This window comes from Engystomops pustulosus, chromosome 4 (assembly GCF_040894005.1).
Source record: "Engystomops pustulosus chromosome 4, aEngPut4.maternal, whole genome shotgun sequence".
Taxonomy (NCBI): domain Eukaryota; kingdom Metazoa; phylum Chordata; class Amphibia; order Anura; family Leptodactylidae; genus Engystomops; species Engystomops pustulosus.
The window spans coordinates 74,038,580-74,052,223 of record NC_092414.1 but is presented as its reverse complement, the minus strand read 5'-3'; the positions used below and the strand labels follow the sequence as shown (position 1 = coordinate 74,052,223).

General features: G+C 40.9%; 1 protein-coding gene across 2 annotated transcripts; it reads right to left on the bottom strand.

Annotated features, from left to right (window-relative positions):
- Window positions 1-608: 608 nt before the first annotated feature.
- CLTB (clathrin light chain B) lies at window positions 609-12,373 on the bottom strand. Of its 2 annotated transcripts, XM_072146264.1 has the most exons (6): window positions 11,950-12,373; window positions 5,426-5,475; window positions 4,043-4,160; window positions 3,264-3,375; window positions 1,974-2,027; window positions 609-1,387 (listed from the first exon to the last, which is right to left on the bottom strand). In XM_072146264.1, the coding sequence occupies exons 1-6, from the start codon at window positions 12,131-12,133 to the stop codon at window positions 1,216-1,218; spliced, it is 690 nt and encodes a 229-aa protein (XP_072002365.1). In that variant the 5' UTR covers window positions 12,134-12,373; the 3' UTR covers window positions 609-1,215. The 2 variants fall into 2 exon arrangements, with proteins under 2 accessions (XP_072002365.1, XP_072002366.1); XM_072146265.1 differs by lacking the exon at window positions 1,974-2,027 and having other exon boundaries at window positions 11,950-12,362.
- Between the last annotated feature and the right edge of the window lie 1,271 nt (window positions 12,374-13,644).

The window sequence follows — 13,644 nt, the reverse complement described above, 5'->3', positions numbered from 1 at the left end:
TAATATGCAGCATGTGTATGTGGCTCAACCTTTACTATGATAATGAATAAATGCAGCAATTGATGAAGGTGCTGCTGTAGTGTCATTTACAGGGGTTATCCACCTTTCATAAAAATGTTGGAAACTTGTCAAAGTAGAGATTATTATTCCCTTCTCTGCTGCCAATCTTCCACAATTATGTGTAATAACCAAGTATAGTTAAATTGTATTAAATTGATTAGATTGTGAGCCCCATTGGGGATAAGGACCGATTTGGCAACCTTTGTGCAGTGCTGCGTAATCTGTTTGCGCTATTTAAATAAAGAAATTATTATTATTATTAATAACTGCTGTGAAATATACATCACTATGATCCTAATGTGGCATTTTCAGCAAGAAAGATAAAAATAATACACACAGTAAGTATATTATATCCAAGACAACCCCTTTAAAAAAAAACCCGAATCTCCTTATGCTTCTGTGGCTTTGAGAGTTTGTCTACAAATTTATCAAAGTAGACTGTAGTACCAGAGCCAACCACATGTCTAGATATGGGACTTGCAATATAAGGAAATGTTGTGGGTATAGGCCATGTACACTTTTGCAACCATTAATGCAGTTTATCATAATTATTTGCAATTTGCTTTATTAATTAGTTCATGTTTTGCATTGCAGAAATGTACATATCCTTCAATATACAAATGACAGCTTCAGAAAAGCAGCTTGGAATATGAAGATATTTAATGACCAGTTGGAGCTTAGATGATCAGTTTCCTTTGTATTGTGCATTGTACGGTATGTGCATAGATTTAGTTAATCCCAAATCCTGGGGAATTACAGTAACCTCTTCTTTTTAAGAGTTTAATGGGCAATTACGGCATACAGGCTTTTCATTTGCAGAACACCTTAGGTAAAATATATGGACAAGCATTGTTAAAAGCCAGGCACACACAGACAGGAAAAACATAAACCTCCCCAAGAAAAAAAGCTCCCGTCCTCCGCATGCTCCCCTTAACACTGCCTCAATTTACCAAACATTAGCCTAATAGAATAAGTGAATGGAATCAGATCTGGTTTTCAGACTGCCTTTACGGGTTTTCTGAAGGATGTGCAGGGGAAAGTATTAGGGACTGGATATTGGCAACATTAAGGGCATGAGTGAATGGCCTCAGACTTGCAAGGATGGATTCTTTGGTGTGAAGCAGGGAGGTGACAAGGTGACACTGGATGAGAAATCTAGCGAGATAGCGGCGTCTGTTTTAAGGAGATAAGGACAGATCTCAGACGAGACACATCTTTAGACTGCTTGCTGCTCTTGGGGTTGAAATCACAAAGGCGGGCAACACGCTCCCATTCAGTCCCGGTCTCTTCATCCTTGGTCTCCGAGACCAAGGCTTCATCAGACGCCCTTTATGGAGAAAACAGTAAAAATGTTAGCCATGTCATTTATGTACAATGTAGTATAATATATATCTATGGGTAGCCCCTTAAAGGCTCATGCTTATGAACATAATGACTTGGGAGGAGTTGTACTTCTGTATGCCATCTATTTTAGAACATTTCTCCCCTGTAATGTCTGAATTAGACACATGGAGCTTGGTTCTCCCATAAATTACAGCTGGTCACAGAGACCGGGTTTTGACCCAGAACAAGTAACAATGGCCAAGACGAGCTACTTCTTTGGAATTGCTATTTAACCTAATGCATGTTCCGGACTATCTAAAGAACAAATAATGACATTTCGGGCCAATAAACAGCTTCTTTCTGATAAATAACTTCCTCTAAAGGTTATATAAAGAGCAAAATGTAATTATGTATTATACCTGTCCCTGTGATAATGGGATCAGAAGATTAAATGATCAGAATTACCATAGCTCACATACAAACACTTCCCTTATATGTTACTATATATTCTTATATATTACTCTTAAACCTATACATTTTAAAATGAGTACATGTACAAACATAGAGAGAGTAAGACAAGCTCAACATACACGTAACCAATGACATCAGCATTAGGTTGCTGGTAAAATGCTTTGTCCGCAATCCTTGGTTAGTAGCATAAGAGAGAGAGAGAGAGAAAGAGAAAGAAAAGACAAATGTGAAAATGAAGAGGAAAGTTAGAAAAAACAGCAAAGTCAAGTAGCCATAAGTGGAACATGTAACAATAATTTTTGTAGAACGATGCCAATTGGTGAGGACTTCTTTGTCAGTCTCCTTATTGATGCCCCCAATTCAAACAGCATTTGGAGGCTGGTCGTCTAATATTACAGCTTGAAAGAGGACCTTTTAGGGTGCGCTTGCATTTCGTATATAAACACAATGCAAGTGCACCGGGACGGGCCGATCATATATGCGTTTCCATGGTTTAAACAATGCAAGCAATGTCTCCGCACCCTCAAAAATATTTCGGCATGTTTTGATGAGGATCCTGGGCAGCAATTTTCCACCAATCACCATGTTAAAAATGCAGCTTATATGTTACAGAACCAGGACCTTTCTTCACAAGGTCCGCTACTCCTCCATATTAAACCAATTAATGCTTTTTTCCTGCTTAGTATAATGATATATATTTTACACTGTTTATAATAATGAATATTAACTTTTTCATAAATAAATGTAGTATAAATACAGTATAGTACTGCCCTATCAATTATATAGAATACCATTTGTTACTGGACATCTTGCTAGCAGCACTGGTGCTGTGCCTTCTCTAGTTCTATAGAAATCCTACAAAAAATACACCTCATTTCCTCACAATTCCTTTAATTTTTACCTGACAAATGGCTTAAGCTATTAGGATTTTACATACTGATCCTAGTGCTGTAAAGTTCACTGCTGCTGTTGTGTTGCAAAGAAGGAGGGACTCCCTGCATCATATTTCACCATGATGCATGGAGGCCCAACTTCGGTAGGGTGTCTTGTTCGGGAAATTCGGGCAAGCACACAGTCGCCCCCTTCCTGGTATATAATGGCAGGGGCATCTGCTACAGGTACATTTCCTACACTTTAACCACAATGTAAGTTTTTGGTCCATGGTAGCAGTACACAAAATAAAAAGCCAAAAAAATACATAAATTTAAATTCTGTCAGTAATTCTCTGCCACAATAACATGAACTGCCTTATTAAGTACAAATATAAGAGTGTTTTTTCTCTTTTACTGTGTTACAGGCACATTCTCCTAGGACCTGGTTTAAATATTTTTTTACCTGTAATTTAATAACTTATTCTGTGGCCAATAGGACAACTGCAGTGTATAGTAGATAGCTTTAATATCACTCACCTATTAGTAACCTTATTCTTTTCTATTTGCTCGCTCTGCCGCTGGTACCACTCCTCTAGGTCCTTCTTGGCCTTCTCTCGCCATTCCTGTTCTGTCACCTTGGCTGCTGCATCTGTAATGGAAAAATATACAAAATATACAGGATTGCATTAAAGATAAGAAACAAAATACAGCCCCCTTCCCCTTTAATACCTTCCTTTACTTCAATTATATTTTGTCTTATTACAAATAGAAACTTAAAATAATGAAGATTTTAATTAAGACTTTATGAAGATATCCTCCAGGGCTCAGTGATTTCCCATGATGTTTTTTTACAATCAAAGACAATTGGCTGGAGTAGAAGTTTCTCCCTCTGCAGAAGGACTGTAAATCCATCCCCCCCAACTAAAGTCATTCCCTTTGCTGGTCCCCAGATGAAGAAGAGGGGCATCAGAAGATTAGGCCCTTATCTGCAGAATTTCTACTAAATTCTTTTTATTTATATAGACAAACAGTAACTATTTGCCTTTGAGTTGTTTCTATGTGGTTTCTAGTTATATATAAAATACATTAACTACTAGTTGCAGCAAGAGAGAGAATAATGACATGTGGTGACCAATATGAGAACCAGACACTTCTTTTCATTCGTTTATTTTATTATTTTACAGTAGAATATACCACCATGAATAACTTGTATACAACTTCCACAAAAAACAAACCCCACCCATATTACCCATGGGAGAAGAAAATAAAGTCCTATTTATAAGTAAGTTAAGACAAAAGGTTAGTTCACTACATACCCAACTCCTCCAGGCGCACCTTCTGTTCCTCTCTCCATTTCCGCAGGCTTTCAGGTTCCTGTGTTAGTCTATCAGCCTGGGCTATAGCTGCATATCCATCATTAAACCCCCCAGGCTCCTGAAAGAGAGAGGTTATCAATGTGAAACTCCTCTTACATTTTTACATTGAGCGGTAAATTTTTTATCATTATATTAAAGGAAATCTACCACCAGGATGAAGGATTGTAAACCAAGCACACTGTCCTACTGGTGTGTCCCCCTCTGGCAGGATCTGCTCTTATTTAGGCTTACTATGCCCTTGTTTTTAAGAAAAAGGGCTTTTAAAATTATGCAAATGATCCTGAGGGGCTCCTGGCTCCATTAACATCTATGGCTAATTTGCATACTTTTAAAAGCCTTTTTGTGTAAAAACCAAGGCATGAGAAGCTAAATTAAGAGCAGATCCTACCAGAGGGGGGACACACCAGTATGTCAGTGTACTTGGTTTACAATCCTTCATCCTGGTTCCTGGTTAAATAGATAATCCTTCCTACTGTTACACTGATTAACACAAGACAACAACAAAAACCTCCATATTTGTATAAATCTTATCCTTACAGAAAAAATCAATTGTCTTGCATAGATTGCTAAATATTGACCCTTCTTCATAGCTGGGGAGGAGGCAGTGATGTAGCAGGATAGAACAGAGCCACATACTACACATTATGACAACAACTAACAATTCATCACTATGACAATTACTAGGCAAAGGGGATGCAGAAAGCTGAAATATAGCCAACCAGAAAACCCAATGGGCATTTCATTTCATAGCGCCCAGTTTCTGGAAGATACTCTAGATTAAACCCCACTACTTCATGGCATAGTGCACACAATGTGAAATGATGCCATCAAATATGTTAAAGGGGTTGTACACTGTCAGCAAATAGTTTACAAAAGTTCTACAATTTTCCAATATACTTTCTGTATCAATTCCAAATAGTTATCTAGATCTCTGCTTGTTGTCATTCTATAGGAAGCCTCATTATTTACTTCCTGTGGATAAACATTGGTCCATGGTCATGTGATGTCACAATGGTGCACGGCTCTTTAAATTTCACAAAAAGTAATCAAAGATGTGAGTTACAACCACCTATGTGACATAACATGACCACAAATAAGTATTTAAAGTATTTATTCCTATAGAATGACAGCAAGCAGAGATCTAGAAAACAATGATGAATTGATACAGAAAGTATATTGGGGAATTGCATAACTTTTCATTACACAAACAATAGCAATCATTTGCTGAAAGTGGACGGGTCACAATATACAATGCAGTTTTTCATCAATAGCTAGTAAAAGGACTTTTTTTCTCAACAACTCCATTATAAGTGATATTCTTACCTGGTCCAAATCTCCATTAACAGGAGTGGTCACCAAGTCATCAAATCCCCCTGCAAAGAAAATTGCACATGTTCATGATCAGCATTACTGTATCATGCATTATATAGCACTATACAGGCGTTCAAATGCTAAAGTTTCCAATGGAAAAAAAAGCAATAAAAGCAAAACAATCAATGTTTGTGCACTGGCTGATGCACATATGGCCATTAAAATATATATTCTATGTTTTGAACATGGAAAGAAAAAATAAACAAAGAAAATAGAAATAGAACAACATTGCCATTTTTTGTTGCATTGGTTGGGGGAAAAAAAAAAGTATATGAAGTACCTTTTTTTTCCCCAAAAATTCCTAAAATTACCAACCTTTCACACAATTCCGTAGAGCAGAAATGTGACAGATGCAATGCACCACAAGAAGCTACATAGACAAGAGGCTCTCAATCAAGGAAAGTGCCATTGCTAAACATGAGAAATTGTGTACAATGATCTAAAGGGATCTAGGACCACTCATTGACCACACACTCAGTACTTACACATCCGTAGCCACCGCTAGAGAGGATCAGCGAGATTTTCACAATGTGTTTTTAGTCCGTTTAAAAACGGACCATGTGACTGCACCCTAAGGCCTTGGGAAACAGGAATAGGCCAATCTGACTGCTATGATTTTCCACACTACTCCAGAATCCAGACCCACAGCATCATAGTCCACTGTGGTCCCATGAATCACCACAAGACTAGGGTCCTATATCAAATACATGATCATAACAGAAGCCCCTTGTCTGGCTACAGAGGAAGTTTTCAGAGAAATAAGGTCTACATATAGTCCATATGTAACGAACTGAATATGCCTAAACTAGCCTAAAATAATAGTTATAATAAACAAATTCCTGCTGCTCTAATGCACTTTAGTGTACAATTCTCTATCTTTAGTAAATGACCAAACAGCTACACCATATTGTCCCAGCATGTGCAAGCCATGTGATGTTTAACATAGTAGTAGAGACACTTCTATGGATAAGGGTGATGCCACACATGGCGTTTTGAACCTGTTTTTGGTCTGTTTTTAAGCAGTCAGTTAGAAAAACGCATGCGTTTTTGACAGGTTTTACCTATTATCTTAACTAAAAATGGTAAAAAACTGATGCGTTCTCAAAAAAAGGATGCGTTTTTTTACGGACTGCTTAAAAATGGACCAAAAACAGGTTCAAAACGCCACGTGTTGGAATCACCCTAAGTTCACACCTTTTCTCGGCAGGTTCTGTTATACATTATATCATTAATGGCAGTAAAAATAGCGCAGCAGGGCACATTTTTTCCCCCACTGTAAGTAGCAGATGGGTAACGGAAGGTACATTCAAGTCTATGGGGAACAGAAGACATTTTGTTTACCTTCCTTTTTTAGTGTCAGTTTTGCTCTACTTGTACAGAACTTTTGATCTAATAAAGAAGAAATTATTTTATCTCCAATCCCGAGTGATTATTGGATTGCGGTGGACAAATTTTTGAAGTTTTGGACTGGGCCTATGTTACAGACACCCAGATACACAAGTCTTCTGCAGTACTATGCTAGGCCAAAGCTATGACAGAACAGCATTACCAGCAGTCACAGTGAATCCAGAACACAGTTTGTACAGGCAGTTGCATCGAGTTAGTAAGTGTAAGGTACGTTTTGTAACCTCCTGGATGAGTGTGGAGGAGAGGAGTGAAATAAAGTAATTTCATTACAGGAAAAAGTCCCAGAACATTTAAGAACAATACAATTAGGGAAGTTTTAGGAGATAATACAGTATATAGGAGCGGCAAGCCCTTTATTGTAAATATGGCATCCGATCCCCAATGTCTGCACATTTACTTTCAGATGGGATTATTTTACAATAGTCAATAGGCCAACCTTTAAGATAGAGAGAACTTCCTTATTTTACCGCTTTTATTACAATGGCTGTTAACAAGAAATTGGAATATCCTGGAATCTTTTTAGTCACCTGATAGAAATGATCTAAAGCAGCCACAGAGCAGCAGGATCTAAAGCAAATATTGAAAACAGTTTTCAGCTCGACAAATCTGTGTGCCCATTATTTACATTTAAAATGTTTTGTAAAATACTGGAATTATATAAGTTTTGAACTAACATGGGATTTTTTTTTCTACAAAGTATCCTAATATATTATTATGCCTTTGTGATCCCCACATGCAACATATAGAGAATTCCACAAAGACGCTGTTCACATTATCCCTTTTTATCAGTCTTTTCTTGTCTGCTAAACTGCTTAGTCCACATTCATACTTGCATCAGAAGTTTTCAGTGCACTTCATTTTAGGAGAGGGTAACTGAACGGTAGGTGAACTCCTGTCCCCCATGGACTTCAATGTACGGAAAGTAACCATCCATTACTTACGCTGTTTAATAACACTTGCTTGCTTTGTGGTGTCGTTTTGTTTGCTTTGTTCATTTTATGATCAAATTCTGCTGTCAAATATCAAGCAGGAAATAACCCCAATAATGAATGAGTAGCCTTGCCTTGGCAAGTAGTAATCTGCTCACCAAGGTGTGTATCTGAAATGACCTCCTCCCTTAGTGATGATTATAAACATGTTTTATAGCATTCCTGCACCTCGCCCCTCCCTGCTCAGCTCGGCTTATTAGGTCGATTTCTGCTGATAGGTTCCCTTTAATATAAATGTATTTTCTGCAAAGTAGGAAATTATTATACTAAAATAGAATAAGATAAATCCATGAGGGAGTCTAGTTTACAAGCACATGACCAGTGATGGTTGCAGAATAAGAACTGATCAAATATTGATGCTTACTCTGTATCAGGACGTGCAGCTACTAGACTTGTTGCCTGTATTAAATTGTTACCTGTTCCTTTATACAGGACATCAGTGCATATAAAATCCCATTCGGATCATCTCATTATAGTGATGTTCAAGTAAAGGTTAAGGATAATGTTATAGTAATACCCAAGTAATAGTAATGGTTTGTTACATTACAATGATAGGAAAGGAATAGTAAAGGACCATCTTACTAAAGTGATAGCAAAGTAAGAGTGGAGAAGGCTGGGTTTTACTTTGATATCACTCTACAATCCGTTACTTTTCTATTTCTATAATAAGATGAACCAAATGTGATTTTTGAGGTAGCAGAGTGTTGTAAAAAGGCACACATAAAATTAATATGGACAACAAAAATAGTAAAGCATTAAATTTCAGTGAGCAGCCACACATATCATCATTTACACTGCAAGATTCAATCAGCCGTATCGGGTGACCTGCATATGTTGCATATTACATGTGGATTTGCTGCGCAGCATTTCGGTGCTGTAAATAAGAAATGTTAGGCCATGTAAGATAACAGCATATTCATAGCGCAGTGCATTTACCAGGCATCACTGCATCATGAATGTACCGACTGCCCACACCCCAAAAGATAGGGGAGGTCCTATTCCTGCCCATGTTTGCGACCCAGAAAAAGGCACACATTTGTGTAAATGAGGCCTCGTGCAGTAGCATTGCAGTGTATGGCATTTAAAGGGAACCTGTCATCAGAAATAGACCTAATAAACTATTACCAATAGGTTGTAAATCAGCTGAACAGCTTGAAGGTCATGTTTCTTTCATGGGCCAGGTTGGTGGCATCCTCTAGAAAATCAACTTTGAACTGAGATGTGAATATGACGTAATTTTGAGTATAAACATTTTCACAAAGTGCGCAGGCACGGGGCTGGAGCACCCCGAGACGGACCACTTAGGCAAGAGGTGTGCCCCTCCATGCCCAAGTGGTGTGAAGATGGCGTAATTGCCAGAATAATCACAATTTCTTGCAGTGCACAAGAAATTGTGCTTATTTCAGTCCTTCTAAGCCAAAATACTAGCAGAGAAGCACTGATAAATCTCCCCCATAGTTCCTATTTCTTCTCTATCCGATACAAGTTTTTGAAGCTGGAGCCCACTATTTTACATTGTTATTGCTTTTATTTCTTATCACAGCAGTGATAGAATCTCGTTTATAATTATGCTTACAAAAATGTACACATAATATCCAGAAACGCAAGCTGTGCTTAGTCTGGACCACTGGGTTTTATACAGTTTCAGGCTTCTTTCACAAGAATGTGTCCTATGCCCAGGGCAGGAACCGAGAGTAGCGCACGTTTTGCTGGAGAGGCAGAAGGATGAGCGCTGTTCTCCATGGAGACGTTGTTGCCCAGCCAGACTTACAGGAAAAATAGAGCATGGTCTATCTTTTCCCCAGCGACGGTACTGTACGGTAACACACCGTTCAATCTATGAGGACGGATATCCGGGATAGGACGGGATAGGACCTAACTTGCTGAACAGTGGGGGTCTCAGTGCTGAGAGCCCCACAGATTGCAAAAATTAACCGCCAGACTAATGGAGCAGACGGCTGTGCATTATCGTTCTGCTCCATTAATCTCTATGAAGCTGATGGAGATAGGGCCTAACTTGTCTTCGTGGGAAAACCCCTTTAAGAGGCCCATGTTTACTCCAGCAAACCTCCGCACCATACATGCTACCACTCCCAGGGATTGTGTTTGCTTTCATCTCTAGAAATCTGTAAAGGTGTGTTGGTTATTGCGCAGTGAATTTCCATTTTCAAAGCTGAATGTAAATATCTCATTACTTGTAAATGTTCAGAGAGACCAATAGACTCGGTGCCAACTGGATGTAGGAGTCAGGATGTCATGCTGGCCGCACACTACCTTTGTGTGCCAGGCATACAGCCAGACTCCTTATGCTGCGGTGCCTGTAATATGATCACAGCTACAATTTCTATACAGAGATAAGGACTACAGTAATACACCTTGAATATGTTACCAAGGCGGGGAAGGATGAAAGGTGAATTGCTTCTTCTTTCTCTTACTATTAAAAGGTTCATAGACTGTAAGCTCTTGTGAGCAGGGCCCTCACTCCTATTGTTCCATATTACTGTTTGTACTCTGTAATGTAATATTATATTTGTATATGTCCCCTATGATTTGTAAAGCGCTACAGAATATGATGGCGTTATATAAATAAAGATTATTATTTTAGTAGAAAGGCTACCTGCACCAACATCTGCCATTAAATGTGACATTTTCTTCCGTTTCTCACGGCCAATTTGCATCAGTCAGGCATCAGTTTTTCACAGATTTCCATAAACTATAGTTTATGATTGATCCGTGAACAATAGTTCAGACTAGGACACGCTCTACCTTTGAACGGATCAGTGACACAGTCAGTTAAAAGAATGGCCATGAGCGGTGATCCAATACAAAGTATAGCATTTAGTGCGGCCGTGTAATGTTTCTTCTAAAAACAGGTGGCGAAAGGCTGATTTTGAACGTTGTGCACCACTTGTGAAAGACCATAAAGAAGTACAGTTCAGGCGCTTTTCATAGTAATAACCTATCCTCATTAATGCGATTTATGGCAGACATTTGTACTCCATACTTATCAGGTGCCTCAGTAGTAGATGAGGTGTGAATCATTCTGGAGAATATGAATCGTTCTGCCGTAAATTCCCCGGTATAAGATGACAGGCCTTCAAGTGAGTGGTGACCCATGTCATACACAAAAAGGCTTGAAATGCAGAGACACTTGTGCGTCGCTGGTTTCTGTTGCGCCTCTATGCAGTTTTTTGCATTGCAATGGTTAAATCCCACCTCAGAATCTGCAACAGAAAATTCTCCTTCCATGGATTAGAAATCCACAGCAGAAATCTGATATTTTATTTTGTGATTTGCAAAACTCCATCCTCTACAATGCTGCTTCTGGATTTTACGTGCAGAAAATCGCCTCATACGGTAATACGCATTGTGTGCAGATGGCCTAATGGACTGTACATGAAGACCACCCTTAATCACATAAAGGGGGCTTTTCTATCATACCCATGCACTGCTTCTTTCACAAACAAATGACTACAAAAGGCCTGTCCTGGGGGCAGCTATTCATTGTGGTCGGCCCAGTAATAAGATCCTGGCTTTTTGGCATCCCCTTGAGCAATAAGGTCCCATTGTGACATATTACGTTGTATGACGGAGGAATGTCATAAATCTTGTGCATGTTGTATTTAACGGGATGTTTATATTTAGTAAATAACACATCAGGATTCCATATACAATGTAATATTATTTGATAGTCTGATGCCACCACAGATATTAGATTACGGGCACACTATAATCTGCCAACATGTATACCAGGTGGTTATCAGTTCCCATTACCAGTATATTTGTTTCCCGATAGACATAAAAGATAAGTGGCGCTAACACAGTCTACCAGACCCCAGAGATATTAGATTTATAGCGACAAGCAACACAGAAGAGATGCCCATTACACAGGGATGGGCACCAGGATGTGATGGCACATTGTATACATTGTATAGTACACATGGCCTGTGCCCACATCACCCTCCACACTGAGCCGCACAATAGGCAGTCCAGACTAATGGACCCCAATGGCTGCACCTGCCGCCGTGACCTTGAGGATCGCCAGCTAGAGTGTTAGCTCTGCGGCCCAGGAGCGCTCACCTAGATCGGACTGCTCCATGGAGGACGCCTGGCTGCCCACCAGCACTGCCCCGAAGCCCTCGTCATTCTCTATCCCGGCTATCTCGCTCTCTTGCTGGGCCAGGAAAGCGGCGGCAGGATCCTCTTCTGTCTCTGCGGCAGCTCCGCTCTCCGAGGAGGAGAAGAAGCCGAAATCGTCAGACATCTTCCCTTCCTTGTAGCGGCGGGGTGTGCGTGTGACCTTGTGACCGGGGGATCCTAGCAGGAGGTGCGAGCCATTCCCAGGGTACAATGAGCAGCACCCAGCCCTATGCCTGCCGCTCCACTCTAGAGGCAGGACCACGGCGATGACATCACACCAGCGCGGCTGCAGTGCCGGGGGGCGCCGCCAGGTGGCGCTGCCCCCAATACCTGGATCTCAGTGAGAGCGGCGCTCGTGCTGTGTCATGTCCGCGCTGCCCTGTCACCCGGGTACACGTATTACACGCCGGGATCTAGTCAATTAGTTTCCGGTTACACATTAGTAACTGCTGGTTTGCACTGACTATAGGAGCTCCCAGCATCAGGGGCACCACCGATCAGAGGTATCCAGAAGGTGTACACCTTCTCTCCAGCGCCACTGCAGGAGTAATATGGTATTACACCATCCCATCTATAGTCTATGGAGGTCCTGGGTCTCCCACAATTTATTTATAAATGGGAGCCTACTGTATGGGATCTGCCAGCAGCATGTTCCAGAGCAGCAGACACTGACAGGATTCTAGTTAGTGTGCTGGCTGAGCAGATTGTACATACTGGGGCGCATTTACTTACCTGGTCCCGGCGATCCCCGAGGTGCGTTGTCCACAAAAATGCCCATTTGCGATTCATGAAGATCATGAATGTGTTTGCTGCATGTGTTGCTTCCCCCGATCAGGTCCGCTGGAGTTCACCATCTTCCTCCCAGTGTATGTAAGTGCATTGGATGCGACACAAATTGATTTGTTAAATGCTGCGCGTTGTCCGAATCCGTCGGATCGTCCGTCTGCCCACCCCCACAATTTGTGCCGCGTCAAAGCCGGCGCTATTGCGACACAATCCGATCGTGAGCGACACACTCCCCAGCGCAACACTTTCCCGACATTTGACATACTATTACTGCACGGCGGGAGGTGCGTTCCTGCAAAATGCAGTAATAGTACGTCAAGCTTCTAGCGCCGGCTCCTGAACGGAGCCGGCGCCAGAAGCTGCGGGTGTCGGCTATATATTATAGCCGACACCTGCCTCTAACACCCGCGATCGGAGATTTCTCCGATCGCGGGTGTTAACGCCTAACACGCCGTGGTCGCGCCGACCGCGGCGTGTCAGGGGCATTTTCGCTGGAATCGGACCCCCCCACTGCGCTTACCGGGGGGGTCCTCTGCTCCGATCGCAGCCCCGGGACTCAGCCCTGCTGTGTGCTCAGCCTGTCAATTATTGGCACATGTGTGGTATTGCGTACTTGGGACAACCCGCTGAATGATTTTTGGGGTGTTGGTCTAAAATAGCATGAGTTGGAGTTAATATATTTGGCATTTTGCCAGCATGTTGGGGGTTAAAATGCTCACTATAGCCCTAGATAAATTCATTTAAGGGTGTAGTTTCCTAAATGGTTTCATGTTTAGGGGTTTTCTATTGAACTGGCACATTTGCAGCCAAATCCCAACTCTGTTCTGGACATCTCTGTGCAATGAAATA